Source organism: Rhincodon typus, chromosome 34 (genome assembly GCF_021869965.1).
Source record: "Rhincodon typus isolate 14 chromosome 34, sRhiTyp1.1, whole genome shotgun sequence".
Lineage (NCBI taxonomy): Eukaryota > Metazoa > Chordata > Chondrichthyes > Orectolobiformes > Rhincodontidae > Rhincodon > Rhincodon typus.
The window spans coordinates 17,633,209-17,649,970 of NC_063365.1; the positions used below are offsets into that span (position 1 = coordinate 17,633,209).

General features: G+C 39.8%; 3 protein-coding genes across 3 annotated transcripts in view; 2 read left to right on the plus strand and 1 right to left on the minus strand.

The window, feature by feature from the left end:
• polr3a (polymerase (RNA) III (DNA directed) polypeptide A) overlaps positions 1–6,428 on the plus strand; it is a 55,052-nt gene extending 48,624 nt beyond the window's left edge. Inside the window, exons 26-31 of the mRNA XM_020528092.2 lie at positions 1,870–1,962; positions 2,076–2,240; positions 2,930–3,094; positions 4,581–4,712; positions 5,266–5,398; positions 5,539–6,428. Coding sequence (XP_020383681.1) covers positions 1,870–1,962; positions 2,076–2,240; positions 2,930–3,094; positions 4,581–4,712; positions 5,266–5,398; positions 5,539–5,687 — 837 coding nt within the window. The 3' untranslated portion in view covers positions 5,688–6,428. The remainder of the gene's footprint in view (positions 1–1,869; positions 1,963–2,075; positions 2,241–2,929; positions 3,095–4,580; positions 4,713–5,265; positions 5,399–5,538) is intronic.
• zcchc24 (zinc finger, CCHC domain containing 24) overlaps positions 1–16,762 on the plus strand; it is a 534,935-nt gene that overhangs the window by 397,376 nt on the left and 120,797 nt on the right. The window lies entirely within an intron of this gene.
• Positions 8,595–16,762, minus strand: part of LOC109928089 (2-hydroxyacylsphingosine 1-beta-galactosyltransferase-like) — a 24,539-nt gene continuing 16,371 nt past the window's right edge. Inside the window, exons 2-5 of the mRNA XM_048616247.1 lie at positions 12,516–12,655; positions 11,089–11,165; positions 10,310–10,529; positions 8,595–9,096 (exon numbers count right to left, since the gene is read on the minus strand). Of these exons, the coding sequence (XP_048472204.1) occupies positions 8,769–9,096; positions 10,310–10,529; positions 11,089–11,119 (579 nt within the window). The 5' untranslated portion in view covers positions 11,120–11,165; positions 12,516–12,655 and the 3' untranslated portion in view covers positions 8,595–8,768. The remainder of the gene's footprint in view (positions 9,097–10,309; positions 10,530–11,088; positions 11,166–12,515; positions 12,656–16,762) is intronic.

Here is a 16,762-nt window from a genome sequence, read left to right on the forward strand (position 1 = left end):
ATTCAATTGAAAGCACACACTATTCATGTTAAATTGTCATTCAATTGCACTGTTGCCTGGTGCGTGCAGCAGTTGGTTTGGAATCATACATTTATTTCTGTAAAATTATAGAACTGAAATCAAACACCAGGCTTTTTAGGTGATCTTTTGATGCCCTTAATGGTGGCCACATTAATATACACCAAAAAGAACTATCTGCCTACTAAAATGCCATAAGCATGATCTACCTGGTCATTGCACCATTGATGAAAAGTAAGAAGATTACAGTGTCCTTATTTAGTCATTCAGTTAAGGTTTGTTAAAATGAAAGGGATTTGACCTCCCATGACTTTATTCTAAACATCAAAGAAACTCGATGCCCAGAATGATGACAGAAATCAACTTCATCAATCAAAGCCTGTCCTTGCAGTGCACTGTCAAATGCTATCCTCAATACTAAAGTACCAGTGATGTTCTGTCTGGTTAAGTTTTAATTAGGCTACCAGGTCAACAATAAGAGAGGTGTCTCAAGATATCATCTGTCAGCTGCATGGATAAAAGCCCCAGCAAAAGTTGAACTAGTTGTATCTGTGATGTAACTGGGTCAATTTTCACAAGCTTGAATGATGGTTCAAAGCCTTTGTGCAAATTTTATTTCAAAGGTTGCCATTCCTTCAAAGTCCATACTTCTGATATCTGAGTAACTTCATTACAGTATTGGGTTGTTTTAAAGATCCTAGAGTGACCCAGAACTGTCGATGGCTTAGAAGTAAATTATTTAGATGATATCTGTTGGCACTGCGTTGTGTTCAGTAAACCCAACACAATATTGTACAGTCAGCTGTGAAAATAAACTTAATTTATGCCAAGTTTAAAAGTTGTGTTGCAAGGATTGTTATTTAATGTACTGCAAACAAAGCAGAATATTCACAGTAACGTGGCAACAGTCTGAGAGCAAGCCAGACTGGTCAGAATCTTGGTGTCACATTTGACCTTGAGGTGAGCTTCTAACCCCATACAAGGCCAACAAACACCTTATTTCTGCCTCAAAAACATCACGTAACCCACTCCTGCCTTAGCTCACCTATTGCTGAATACCTCATGCATATCTTTATTGCCTTCAAATTATTCCACCAGGTTTCTGGTTGACCCATCACATCGTACACCTCTCCAACTTGAGTGGAAGAGATTTGGGTGAATTCATATCCAGATTTGCACTTATCACCTCTGCACTTGCTGACGAAATTTTGATTCCTGGTAGAGCACCATTCAATTTTAAAATTCTGTCCTTTGCTTTTAAGTCCCACATTGCACTTCCTCTCCATATCTTTGGAATCCTCTCTACCTCTACAACTCTCCCAGAAATCTGTATTTGTCTAATTCTAGCCACATGAGCATCCCCTGACTCAATGCTTCACCATTGGCAGCATGCCTTCAGCTGGCTAAGCCCTAAATTACAAAATTAAATCTCTAAATCTTTGTGCTTTTTCTCCTTTAAGAACCCACAAAAGAATCCACAAAACCTACCTCTTTAAACCTAGCTTTTGACCATTTACTTTAATATTGCTTTATGTGGTTCAGTGTTCTGCTTTATAACACTCCTCTGAAGCCCCTAAGGAACCTTCATTATGCTAAATATAAGATACTTATGTTTTGAAACAGCAGTTGTGTGTAAACAGGAAAGCTGAGAATAATGCAGTGATGAAGACAGCTATCTAAACTGGGGAGACTATTAAAAGTGAAAGTAGCTCTTCAGCGGAACTGACTTAGTTAATTGAAGGTTTGCATTAACCTTGGAAAAAGCAAAGAAATTAATAAGAAAATAAAATAAACAACTAGATGTAACTCATTTTAATCAGCCAAAATTATTCTAATTTACTAATCTTGCAGGTTTCAGAATATATTGAAGAAGTTTTTCTGCCCGATGACTGCTTCATTCTTGTTAAGCTTTCCCTAGAAAGAATCCGACTTCTGAGACTAGAGGTAAAGAGGGAATGATCTGGAGTTGCCTCCACCTTTCAGAAAACTTTCTCCTTCCTCTTCCTTCCTAGAGAAAATAACTAAGAGTAATTTTATTCTGATATCCTAACTTCAAGGTGAATGCAGAAACTGTGAAATACTCCATTTGCACGTCAAAACTACGAGTCAAACCAGGTGACGTTGCAGTTCACGGTGAAGCAGTCATGTGTGTCACACCTCGAGAGAATAGCAAAAGTTCGATGTACTATGTTCTTCAGTATCTAAAAGAGGAACTGCCAAAGGTAAGGAGAATTGAAAGACAGAGCATCAGCCAGTGAAATAAAAACTACTGCAGAAACTCAGCAAGTCTGATAGTGTTTGTTGGGAGAGAAACAAATTTAACTTTGAGTCCAGTATGAATCTTCTTCCAAACTCAGATTTCAGATCTCTCACATCTATAGTACTTTGCTGTTATTTACATAGTTAGTGATATGAGTAAGGTGAGATAGTTAGAAATGGACAGCATGTTTCTGCAAAGGGAATAGATGTTAACTTTTTGGATGTAGCTCCTTTATTGCCTACATAAAACCAAATTCAAAGAGGAGAACAGCTAATTTGTAAGTATGAGTGAAGTGTATCTTGCTGTAACATGAACTAAAACAGCTAAGTAGAAGATGATGGAGGTTAAAAAGACTCAGTGGTGTTGCACCACTTTCAGATGGAACCAAAGCAGTCAGCACGAGGAGATGTAATGTTAGTCAACAATCAGTGAAACATTGCTGCTGAAAGCTGGCACAAATGTGATGGGCTCAATAGCATCTTTCTGAACTGTAAAAATGCTTGATTTAAAGTGAAAAAAATGTGGCTGTTATTTGGTTACATTTTGTGTTTAAACACGCTGGAATCGTTAGAGGAAAGTATTTTCAGTATTTGTATATTCATAATTTATAACACAGCACAGAGTTCAGCTAACAAGGTCGAAATGTTTCAGATTGTTGTCCAAGGTATTCCAGAAGTCGCCAGAGCAGTTATTCATGTTGATGAGCAAGGTGGAAAGGAGAAGTACAAACTATTGGTGGAAGGTGACAATTTGCGTGCTGTAATGGCAACTCATGGTGTCAAAGGAACACGTACAACGTCAAACAACACTTACGAGGTAATCTACTTCTCTTCTCATATTTCTTAGATACATTAATACTATATTTTAATGTTGCACATATACAATGCAAATGTTAGTTAAAGCCTCTGCAAATGACACTGTTAACTGTGCAAAGCTGTGTCCAAAATGTTTGTGGGATCTGTTTTATCTCGTGTAGAGAACCTTTCTGACATTCAATCAGGCCAGAGAGCATTTTGGACAATGTGTGTTGCGGGTGTTAGGCAGACCAGTGCTAGATAAAATTCAACTGTTTGAAACTAGATGTCACAAAAGTAGGTTATGAGCGATGCAGAAATAGTGAATAATGCAACAGAAGCGATTGAGAAAATTATTGTAAAATTTAGTATTTAACATTCGCATCATCATCAGGTAGCAACCAAGAATATTTTAGTTACATTATGTCAGTTCAAAGTAATCCTAAATATATCTGCAAAAATGTTAATTTTTAAAAAGTCAAAAAATGGAAAAGTTGATTTGGTCAAATTAAACCTTGAGCACAGTGTTCAATTTTGGATCTCAAATCTCAATCACGACACATAAGGATGATCCCTAACATCATAGATATGAGTTGTGAAGAAATGCTGGTGTAATCAGAACAGGATTTATCCTCAAAGGAATATTGAAAGGGCCCTACTTGTTTAAATGACATTAATTAGGTTCATCTAGAGTCATATTTAAGGGTATGTTAGGATACAAAGGTCTCTCGTTGCACAGTGTCCCTACCTCTGAGGTGGAAGGCTTGAGTATGAAAACAAGGACACATGGTTTGAAGCAGTAATAGGAAATTTTGCAATAAATTTCAGAAAAGCTTCATGTAAAGAGATAGATATACACTTGGAATGGTTCACATGGTAGAGTAATAGACATGAAAGCCTTGTTTAGAATTCAGGGTTAAGGTAGTTATTTTTCTCATTTATGATCCAGTTTGTAATGGTCAACTTGTCTTGCAGATTGCAGGAGCAATGCAGCCCACATATCCTCTCTACAGCTAATGGCTATGTTTTGTATAAGATATTCATGTGTGTGTGGATGTGTATATAGGTTGTTTTTTCCATTGCATCTTGAATAAAATTATTACTGCCTTCCACTCCTGTAACCAACCTTCAAAGCCAAAAAAGTCATAGATTTCATCACAGTTGTCACTAATAGAGAGAGGTCTGTGGCCATAGAACATTGGTGTACCGTACTAGTGGTGACAGGGCTGTCACTGTATAGTACTGGCGGGGGCAGGTCTGTCACTGTCTAACACTGGAACACAGTACTACTGCAGTCGGGTCTGACTGTGTTTAATTCTAGGCTACAGTCCTGGTGGGAGAGGTCTTTCATTACTTTCCATTCTCTATGAGAGCTTTAATTGCTGCTTGGTAGTGGACCATGTCTAGACCCCTGTCGGGTTTTCTAGCTAGCAGATTGCTTGAAGTGTTTTGAAAAGTGGAAATCTTGCCTTTTTTTTTTTAAGCTTCTGATTTGAAATTGTCCACAGGTAGAGAAGACATTGGGCATCGAAGGTGCTCGATCCACTATCATCCATGAGATCCAATATACAATGAAAAATCACGGGATGAGCATTGACAGAAGACATGTTATGCTTTTATCAGACCTGATGACGTACAAGGTTAGATCCTGAAACTCTCAGAACAAGAAGCATTCACTGAAGAATAGTGTTCCCACTCTGAGCCAGTAACTGTTGTTTGAGGTCCCCTGTCTGCTCCTGGAATTGCTAAGAGCAACAAAGGCAGTTTAAGTGTATTGTCTATGATTAGGAAGACATCAATGGGTTAGACCTCAGCTTCTGCCTGCCACAAACAGGTGTTTGGCGATGCACATTCAAGCATCGCAATGGAAAAGTCAATTTTAGGAATGTGCCAGTTTTGTCTTAAAGCAGTACAAGGTGACAAATAAATCTTCAGAAGAGAAATAACCTTTTTTCGTCCTTTAAAATTCATTTTAAAGTCATTCCATTTTGCCTTATTGGTGTTTATTTAATGCCCGCTCATCCGGACCCCCGCACCCAAAACTAAAATGGTAGCATTTTTAAAACAATTTGTAGAGATGTTTTGTTTCTGTGATTTTTAATATTTGTTTCTGTATGTCAAACCAAAATTAAGTTGAAAACTATTTGAGATTTGATTAAATGCATGTTTCTTGTACCATCCTTAACTCTGCAGGGAGAAGTATTGGGAATAACCCGGTTTGGCTTGGCAAAAATGAAAGAAAGTGTTCTGATGTTGGCCTCATTTGAGAAAACTGCAGATCATCTCTTTGATGCTGCGTACTTTGGACAGAAGGATTCTGTGTGTGGTAAGTTAGGGCTGTGGTTTTGGAGCTTGATTTTATTGATTAGCATTGTGCCTATTACTTCAGTTGCTACTGATTTTCATTGGTCTTTCTGTGTACCTAACAACCTCCTACTCACTGGTTTTTTCCCTTTGTCTCTAAAGGTGTGTCAGAGTGTATTATTATGGGAATCCCAATGAACATAGGAACAGGACTTTTCAAACTTCTTCACAAAGCTGACAAGGACCCAGACCCACCGAAGAGACCATTGATATTTGACAATACTGAATTCCATATCCCAATTGTTACGTAGCAGGATATGCATGGACTGCTTTGAACTACAGAGTTTTATTATGACTGGATGATGGAATCCTGTTCAGTTTGTTTCGGAATACTTACAGGAGGGAATTTCCTGCAACTGTTGCTCTGTTGAGAGTACAGACCAAAATGAACATCACGCAACACCGAAATGTTGCAGTATAAGATGCAACCTGGTGAAAGGTTATATTTTATGAAAGGCTGCTAAAACATACTTGTTTTCACTGTCAAAGAAATTTATTTTAAATCATGACTGTGGCTTTTCCATAGGAATGAGTGTTTAGTAATGGTATTTATAAGTTTAAATCTTCAGGTTATCAAGGATTGATAACTTGATTGGACTGAGAGTCGAAGAATTAATTAGTAAATAAGCATAAGTGTTTTATTTTAAATTTCTATGGTTGGAATCTGGACAGATTATGATGCTAACTTGTGTGGAAGTAATCCATCAAGTTTAACATAGTAAAGGAATTATACGTTGAAGATGTTACAACTATTCTGTGTTGTTACTGGACTGGAACAACAGTGCATCCAACTTAACCTTTGCTTTGAGTTTGGCCAGAGTTTAAAAGATTATATTGGGAAATGCTGGTCACATAATTAGGTTTTCCTGTCTCAAAGCAAAAAAGACAATGGATATTTTGAATTGCTGTAATTGGAAAAGTATCCTTTTGGAATTGCAACACAATGGATTTACCACTGCAGAAACAAAATAAACATCTCTTTGTCCAGAATATTAAATTCTATTAATGTGGACATTAATAAATGTGTTGTCAATCCTGTTTAGAAGGAGGCAGGGCATTGCTCGTGGCACAAGTTGTCTACAAGAAAGTCTCATCGGAAGTCATTTACTTTAACTTTTTTTTCTCTTTTTCCTCCCTCTCCTTCCTCTTCCCATCCCCAGTTGCCAAACTTGAATCTCACAATGGATTAAATTTGTACTGAAGTATCCATTTCAGGCTGTGTTCCAATCATATTTTCTGGAGTTGTGCACGTTGATTTTTAAGAGAGTGGAGGAAAAATAGTGGTGGACATTAAAACCAAATCCATTGTCATGGAAGCCTAATGTACATGTATGTAATTCTCGGTGGGAGAGTCGTACTAATTTTATTCTCATAAACCTATCTCAGTGATGGGGAAAAGAAGCTGGAAAATATATACTTTCTCTTACTTCTGTAGCAGATTATCTTCAAATTTCAAGATGCAGAAGGTACTGTCTAGTTTCCTCCAACACAATTAATTCATTTTCAAGTCCATAATTTTACCTGTTTAATATTTTGCTTCCCTCCCTACACCAAAATTTCTCGCAAGAAGGCAGAATTAATTGAAGTTTAATTATAGAATCAAATTTTAATTCTGTAATAAGTGCACCCATGTTTTGCAAAAAGTATTTGATTCTACTGAAGGTTAACATGCTCATTTGGTCTAGGTTTTGCTGGCAAATTTGGAACGATTAATGAGTGGTGGCTTTGAGCTTTCTGTGTGAATTCGTGAACTTCCTGAGGTGAATATTTTAAGGCATGTTAGAGGGCAGTTAAGAGTCAGTCATAGTGTGGCAGCACTGGAACAGCATAAAAGGCAGATCAGGCAACAATGGCAAATTAGATTCTCTAAACCAGTGAATGAGTTACATTTTTACAGAATCAATCTTTTCAAATTCTCAGATTTTAAACTGCGTTTAATTTGTCATGGAGTGGAGCACTGCTTCACTGGATTAATCGCCAAGACTTCTGAATTGCTTGACCATTACACTTGTCCTGTTAAATTTGCTGGATAAAATTTGGATCATTATTTCACATAATGTTAGACATTTGAATTATACTTCTGATTTTTAAGGATCTCTCCATTTGTTCCTCAGCTTCACCACCATGAAGTGTGATTTTAAATAATGATTCTCGCTGTGTATAAGTGCACTAGCAAGAAAACAAAACATGACATTTGCTAATACCTACCCTTTTAATAGGCTCTGCCAAATACAAAACATTTTCTCTCCACTAGTCAAAACAGACCAGTCACAGATTCAAAGGGAGCAAAAAAGTAACAAACTTTCAGCTATGAAGTGATCATTCTGCTTGGTAAAGTGGTATTGTTTGGTGTATAGAAGCAAGATTTGATTGAAGTAAGCCATCATTAATTAGTGCACCATCTCCAGATTAGGGAATGGATACATTTAAGAAACCTTGTAACAGTGATTTTCAGACTTATTGTTGGGGAACTCATTATAGTGATACCTTTCCATCACATAGAGATTGTGTCAATTTTGCAGCAATTTTCAGTGAATTCTATCAAAACTAAGTCCTGTAGTTTCCCTTCCTCCAAAGTAGCTGTCCATTAAGCAATGTAGATTACTTGCAGTGGACTTTTTTTTTCTGTTTCACACCTGTTTTCTGCTCTCCTGAAGGTAGGTGTAATTCAGATTTACATAAACTAGTCTGGTTGAGATTGTAAATTAATTTTACATGCAAAAAGGCAAAACTAGATATATTTTTGGGACATGACATGATCCTGGTGTGAAAACACCAACATTAGGTGTTCAAATTCCACCATAGAAACCAAATTCAGTAATTTATCGTATAAACTGTGGCTTGATACCAGAAAAATAATCATGAAAACTGTAGACTTGTAAATCCAGTTCATTAATGTCCTTTAGGGAGGTGATCTAGCCACCTCATTATACCTTTAGTAATTCTTATTGAACCCAGACATAGGTTCAGGAGAAAAGTAACCAGTGCCTTCTCTAAGCGTGTAAAGCTGTGATGACAATAAGCTCCAAGGATTTGGACAAAGCAACATGAGGAATGGTACTTTATGCTGGAATTCCAAGTAAACACATACCCATTTATTTTAGCTATTATTATACTGTCTGTATAAATCTCTACTATACACACAAATCCACACAGAATTATAAAGATAGATCTTTATTACATATATAAAAAATGTCAGTAGAAATCACATTTATGGCTTAAAACCTCACATTACTTTTCAGTTACTAAAATACTTCTGCAACTAAGTTTCAAGTGTAAAAAAACCCAGTGAGGTAAGAGTTCCCCATAGTAACCCGATAGGAACGGTGACATTATTTTCGCTTTTTGCTTTCTGATGCTGTCTTTCTGTTTTGAATGCCATTCTGAGTATGACTGCTCTTAGCCTTTGGCAAAACACTTCCTTTCAGTTTCTTCACCATTTTCAGTAAACAGTAACCAAGTAATATTGTACACACAATAAACACAGCGATCACATCAAGCATGTAATACTGGTAGAAGAACATGTCATACATGCTGGGGCGCAGATGTGCTGCTCCATTGTGCCGTAGAACATAGTCCAGCCAGTAGACCGTGCGGTTCACTGGGTGGAGAGGCTGGTCATGATGCAATCTGGATAAATACATCGCTTGCTCCTTGTACCTGGAAATTAGAGCAAACTCATTTCATTAACCAATTTTTTTTAAAATTTGTAATATTGAAATTTAGCTGTAGACTCCCTTATCTGTGCCTTTGTTGTCACCCTAATTGGTCAGTCAAGTGTGCTGGAGTTGTCAAATTTCTGCCCTCCATAAACCTGAAACTGTTCCAAAGTTCTGCTACCTGTGTTTTAACTCAAAGTCCACCATTCAGTAATCATCCTTGTACTCTCTGGTCTACAGTGGCTCCTACATGTGCTGATCCTCTAAGACCATGTTTACAAACTCACCCCCTGACCACACTGTCCTCTGTAATCATCAGTCTCTCAATACACAGATCAACACACCTCTAATTCTGGCCTCTTGAACATCCTTGATTTTAACCAGTCTACTAGTTGTGTCCTTGCCTTCAGGTGCAGTGGATTAGAACTCTGGAATATCCCACCTTAAACCTCTTCACCTTTCTACCTCAACAACTTTCTTTAAGACACTCATTGGAACAGAGTTTTTTGCCTCGGTGATCCCATTGTGAAGAATCAAAAACAAAGTTGCTGGAAAAGCTCGGCAGGTCTGGCAACATCTGTGAAGGAAAAAACAGAGTTAACGTTTCGGGTCCGGTGACCCTTCCTCAGGACCCTTCTGAGGAAGGGTCAGCGGACCTGAAACGTTAACTCTTTTCTCCTTCACAGATGCTTCCAGACCTGCTGTGCTTTTCCAGCAACTTTGTTTTTGTTCCTGATTTACAGCATCCACAGTTCTTTCAGTTTTTATCCATTGTGACGAAAATTGTTTTGACCCCTCAGTAAAAAGTGAGAGGTAGGAGGGTGGGGTTGAAGATTTAGGAGAGCAAGAGGAGGGGGAATGGAGCTTCACAGCGACTATTACTGCCTCAAAGCTTGTGCCCTCAATCTTACTACTTTGATCATCAAGCCTTTGGTCATCTGTCCTATAATCTCTGTCTTCTTCTACTATCAATTTGTGCTTTATAATGTTTTGGAAATGTATCTTGGTACGTTATTAGTTTAGCAGCACTATATCAACAAGGTGTTTCAGTACATTCACATAAACTACTATCATACAAATAGTGAATCCATTAATTCGAAGGGCTTTCTCGGATACAGTCAAGCTAACTGGATTGCCCAGAAGAGCTAGCACAGGCTGCTTGGGCTGCGTGGCTACTTTCTGTACCATGCTATTCTGTGATATTTGTTTCTTACCTTGAATCCGTGGTCACTGTGATAATAGCTTGATAAATATCCTCTTTAGTCATAGTTTTCCAAGATAGAAAAATCCCCATTCCTTTAGCATGAACTCTTGTCATGATGTCATAGTGGTCTCCAAAGAATGGAATTCCTACCACTGGCACACCATGGTAAATGGACTCGTAGATGCCATTCAAACCTCCATGGCTTAAAAATGCCTTTACGTTTGGATGACCTAAAATAAACTTCAAGTTAATAAAATCAATATTGTAGTGATTTGCCCCCATTAAGGGAAGACCTTAGTTTGACTCTCTTCCAGCAATTAGCTCAGTGCCTACTTGGCACATCAGTTTTATTATATCTGCTTTCAAACTTCAGTTCCTGGCCTTGAGGCAACTGACTGATTGATTGATTGATTTCTGATAGTCAGGGGGTTCTTGCACCCAGTTAGCATTTTAAAAATAAGGATATTTGTGTGGGGGGAGCTGAGGGGAAAGAGATAAAGACTTGATGCCTGTCCCTTATGAGGTCTGTAAGTTTTAGGTTTTAGTGTTCTGAGGAAGGGTCACTCGACCTGAAACATTAACTCTGACTGGTCTCCACAGATGCTGCCAGACCTGCTGAGCTTTTCCAGCAATTTGTTTTTGTTTTAGGTTTCAGTGAACTGTTTCAAAATTCATCCGTAATCATTTCTGATCCAGTCTTGCTAAAATATTTGATTTTCTCCCAATTTTTAAAAATGTTTTAAACTTAAACCTGTACTACAGTATTGCTTCAAGACTGCTGACACATACCCAACAAGTCATTCTGCGGTATCCACTCCATCAACTTTGTATTGTTCCCCAAGGAACTTGGCCTTCTCCCAAAAAACCTAAGGATTGAAAAGACTGTATTTGATCTCGTGCAGTTACTGTTGTTATACCTTCTCTAACTCATGGGGGAAAAAAAAAATCAAATTGCCAGAAAGGACACTAAACTATGTATTCAGTTATTTGAAAGAGAATGAGAGATCCAAAACACCAGACTGATTTGAGAAGATGAACAGGTGGTCTGGAAAGTGGCAAGGCAATCCAGTTTTAATGGTCTTTTTAAATTTTCCTTCCTCCAATGTGAGCAAGTGACCTCTGCCCTTAAAGTCAACTGGAATCACACCAGAACCATAGTTTCCACAACTCTGCTGTGGCTTCCACCAGCTGTAACTCAAAGATTTTTAAATGCTGCTGTAAACAACACAATGCTGGAACAGCACATTGCTTTGGTCAGACTGTACCTCAACTGTGAGCTGATGGCAAGAGATTTTGGGCTTGAAGGGCCTGCAATCCCTCACGTGTAGAAAGTTTGAGGGACGAGCTGATTGATTGAGATGTTTAAAATGTTTAGGGTAGACAAACTATTTTCTTAGGGAACCTGGGAAGCAGGGGACAATGGAACATCAAAAATTACAGCAGGTGTTTAGGAGGGAAAACAGGAAGCAGGTTTTCACAGTTGTCTAAAGTCTGGACTCATCAGAAAAACCCATCTGGATCACTGATGTCCTTTAGGGAAGGAAACCGCCATCCTTACCTGGTCTGGCCTACAGGTCACTCCAGATCCATAGCAGTATGGTTGACTCTTAACTGCCCTCTGGACAATTAGGGTAATAAATGCTGCCTGGCTAGTGACGCCCTCATCCCGTGAAAGGATGTTGTATTTCCCCAACAAAGCTGAGAGTCCTAAAACAATTGGAGGTGGGAGTATCAGGACAAGCAGAGCTACACCGGGAAGGAGGTATGGAGGAACATTATCCAGTTGGTGTGGCAGGCTGAGATGTTCAACAACCTGCTCCTGTTCCATATTTGAAAGGTTTCTTCAACATAAAAAATCCCCAAAAAGGGCACACGACTGGTTCTTGGATTGCTGAAGGCCTTGTGCTAATGACCTTTGATAAGGAATTTCAGTGTAACAGTACAGCAATACTGAAACAGAGCTATATATTCAAGTATGGTATGTGACTGGGAGAACTTAGAAGTGATGATGTTTCCAGTTTGTCCGTCTTGGTAGCAAACCTTGCAAGGGAGATGCAGTTAATAAAACAGGTGTGCCAAAGTCCAATACCAGTATTCCACCTGGTCATTTGAAGTTTGTTATTAATATCAATACTTATGAAATTTATACCTCAACTTTTTAAAAATATGCTTTTAAAAAATTTTGCTAACAGTTTAGCAAAGTTTGTTGTACTTACCTCCAGAGGACTTTCTGTGGTAACCGAGCAAAAGCAGCTGCTAGTTTTTCTGTCAGGTTATCAGAAAGATATTTGACTCCAGCACCAAATGACACCACCACAACTCCTTCCGGTGCCCCTTCCACCCAGGTGGCCAGGTCCTTCAAACAAAAAGTCAAATCAGATACCAAGCAGCCTGTATCCGCTAGTTGGTTCAGATTTTTATATCATGTTTTCCCATAGATTGTGGATTGCACTTCTTTCCCCAAAAGCTAAATACCTGCTGGCCAGGGCTTAGTCATACTGGAGCCTAAGTCACAAAATTCTGGTTTAAGCTTTGCTCTAGATCTTGAACACAAAGGTCAAAGCTGATACCCATTGGAAGGGAGCATTGCAGTATCAAAGGTGCCATCTTTTAGTTGAGATATTAAATCAATCTGCCTGTTCTGGTGAATAGAAAGGTCCCATGGCAGTTTTTTTGAAGGATAGGAAAGAATGGTACCTACATTTTGGCTAATATCATTTAAAAAAAGTTATCTAGTCATAATGCAAATGGAAATTTTGTATGAGTTTGCTGAGCATCAATTGGCTGTTATTTCTCCTGTGTTGCGACAGTGGTTGCACTTCAAAACATGCTTCGTTGGCTATGAAATGTTTTGATTCTAAAAGGTTCTGTGTGTGCACAAGTCTTTCTTGGTTAATCCTGTTTTAAGGGGCACTAAGGAGGTGAAATTTATCTAGTACCTGAAACTGGCAAATTGGAGCACATCTGCAACACTTAACTGGCCCAACGTTCACTCAGCTTCAACCGCACACAACTACTGAACCGTGGTCAATCAGGAATCTGGAAAGTTCGAACATTTCAAATACTGAATTAACCTTTAGGGTGGTGGTGGGGCGGAGTGCTGAGCTTGTAGAGGTAGCAGACTTCAGTAGGAGCCAGGCAAAGCACTTCTGGTTACAAACTGAAACAAGTTTAATGCACTGCCCTTTCTACAGCTTACAGTCGTCCCTTTAGCAGTCAGTAGCTAAGTCACCATCTAATCAAAAAAACTACCATTTGCACAAAGCATAATGTACCCAGTTTATACTACATTTGGAAAGCATCCCCTCTAAATAGGCACTGAGCCCTGACTAGCACATAGAAAGGACCCCAAGCCGTCACTGTGCTGGTACTTGGGGCTTGCAAGTTAATATAGCCATTAATATTGTGAATCTGCAAGAACGGAACTATCAATACTTCTTATTTCCCAAATCAACATTTTCTCTGTCAACAAACAGGCAGGATGTGACTCCATATTATCATTTAAATTATTTTTCCTGCTTGACTGAAAGGGAACATGAAATTTGTTTTTATCCTCTGAACATTTGTGGAGCCAGCTTCCCTTTCATAGTGCTTGTCCCCAAATCGACTCTCGGAGTCTATTCCATTCCAACCTCTGAAGCAACATTTTTCCTTGTGTTCACTTGCCTTGGGTCAGGCTTGTCAGTTCCATACTTTTGTCCTTTGCTAAATAATTTTCATTGCTGCTAACTTGTAAAACCTATTATTTCAGACAATACCAGAGACCAAACTGGTGTACAGTGACCTTGAGACGGTAGATTCAAATTGCTGACCTCAATTTTAAACAAGGGATTAAATTAAGGCATATTTCTTTGTGCTCCTTCAAGCTCTGTTTGCAATCCTGACAGTCCATGTAACTAAATAACTGAGGGGATCAATTTGAAGTATGGTCTTTCAAATCTCATCTTTCAGACTTGCCACTAGAACAGCTGAAATACAGCCCAAGCTCTGTTTAAAATTCTCAATCTTCCCCCACACTGCCTCATTACTCACGCATACTGTGTAAGGTAATGATTCTGAAAGGAACAAAGTTGGAGACTGCATTAAGCTCCTCCCAGTCTGGTGATATCACACTGGCTTGGGTAGGGATAAGACAGAACAGCTCCAAGACCTGTGTACCCTTTGGTCTGCTTAGTCTTACATTAACATCTTTGACATTGTTACTTTTACCTAGTTGCTATCATACAATATCATGCATATTGTTTGAGACAATCACACCTCTTCTCAGTAGGAATCAGTTGGTGGCAGCAAGCTGCCACTCAAAAGCCAAATATGACACACATTATAGAACCACAGAAGAATTGTTATGATGCAAAAGGCAGCCATTGGCCCATTATGTCTCTACCAGCTCTCTCAGCATTTTGACTTAGTGTCAATCTCCTGCTTTCCCCTGCGACCCTATTCATTATTTAAAAAGAAGCAATCATCTATTCTCCTCTTGAATATCTCCCAATTTGACCTCCCCCCACGAAAATTCCTGCCATTGCATTCCAGACCCCGACTATTCGTTGTGTGAAAAAGGTTTAAAAACTGAGTCAAAAACAAGATGCTGGAAAAGCTCAGCAGGTCTGGCATCTGTGCAAGAAGAATCAGAGTTGACGTTTCAGGTTCAGTGGCACTTCCTCACGATACTGCCAGACTTACTGAGCTTTTCCGTGTATGAGGATAAATTGGAGAAGTTGTTTTCTCAGACAAGAGGAGATCTGATCTAAGTTTTAAAAATTATAAGAGGTCTGTACAGAGTAGACAGGGAGAAACTGTTCCCACTTACAAGAGGTTCGAAAACCAGAGGTCTCAGTTTTTAAAAACCGAACGAATTGCAGATGCTGTAAATTAGGAACAAAAACAGAAGTTGCTGGAAAAGCTCAGTACAGCATCTGCAATTCGTTCGGTTTTTAAAAACTGAGACCTCTGGTTCTCGAACCTCTTGTAAGTGGGAACAGTTTCTCCCTGTCTACTCTGTACAGACCTCTTATAATTTTTAAAACTTAGATCAGATCTCCTCTTGTCTGAGAAAACAACTTCTCCAATTTATCCTCAGAACTGACACTTCTCATTCCTAAAGCTACTCGGAGATAACATCGTGCCGAGCTGGAGGAACACAGCACAGCTTTCCTGCTCCTCTGATGCTGCCTGGCCTGCTGTGTTCCTCCAGCTCCACACTGTGTTCTCTCATTCCTAAAGCTATTGTTGTTATCTCCTTTGGCACTCTCTGCAATGCGTTCACATCTTTATTAAAGTATGACACTATACTCAAGGTGAGCTCTAGCTCATATCCTTTATGCCACTATTAGTAAAGTCTAGGTACTGTGACAACAAGGTGCAGGGCTGGATGAACACAGCAGGCCAAGCAGCATCATAGGAGCAGAGAGGCTGTAGGTACTGTGTGCTTTAGTCACACTTGCTCTACCTGTCCTGCCACTTTTAATGAATTATGTACATATACATTCTGCTCCTTCACACCTAAAGAACAGTACCACTCTTACCCCTGCAAAACAGATCCACGCAATAAAAACCAAAAAAGAATCCCCCTCGTCCTCACGTACCACCCCACCAACCTCCGGATCCAACGCATCATCCTCCGACACTTCCGCCATCTGCAATCCGACCCCACCACCAAAGACATCTTTCCCTCCCCACCCTTATCTGCTTTCCGGAGGGACAACTCTCTCCGTGACTCCCTTGTCCGCTCCACACTCCCCTCCAGCTCCACCACACCCGGCACTTTTCCCTGCAACCGCAGGAAGTGCTACACCTGCCCCCATACTTCCTCCCTCACCCCCATCCCAGGCCCCAAGAAGACTTTCCACATCAAGCAGATCTGCCAATGTGGTATACTGCATCCGCTGTACCTGGTGTGGCTTCCTCTACATCGGGGAAACCAAGTGGAGACTCGGGGACCGCTTTGCAGAACACCTACGCTCGGTTCGCAACAAACAACTGCACCTCCCAGTCGCGAACCATTTCAACTCCCACTCCCATTCCTCAGACGACATGTCCATCCTGGGCCTCCTGCAGTGCCACAACGATGCCACCCAAAGGTTGCAGGAACAGCAACTCATATTCCGCTTGGGAACCCTGCAGCCCAATGGTATCAATGTGGATTTCACAAGTTTCAAAATCTCCCCTCCCCCCACTGCATCCCAAAACCAGTCCAGCTCGTCCCTGCCTCCCTAACCGGTTCTTCCTCCCACCTATCCCCTCCTCCCACCTCAAGCCGCACCTCCATCTCCTACCGACCAACCTCATCCCGCCCCCTTGACCTGTCCGTCCTCCCTGGACTGACCTATCCCCTTCCTAACTCCCTACCTACACTCACCTTTACTGGCTCCATCCCCGCCTCTTCGACCTGTTTGTTTCCTCTCCACCTATCCTCTCCTCTATCCCTCTTCTATCCGCCTCCCACTCTCTCCCTATTTATTTC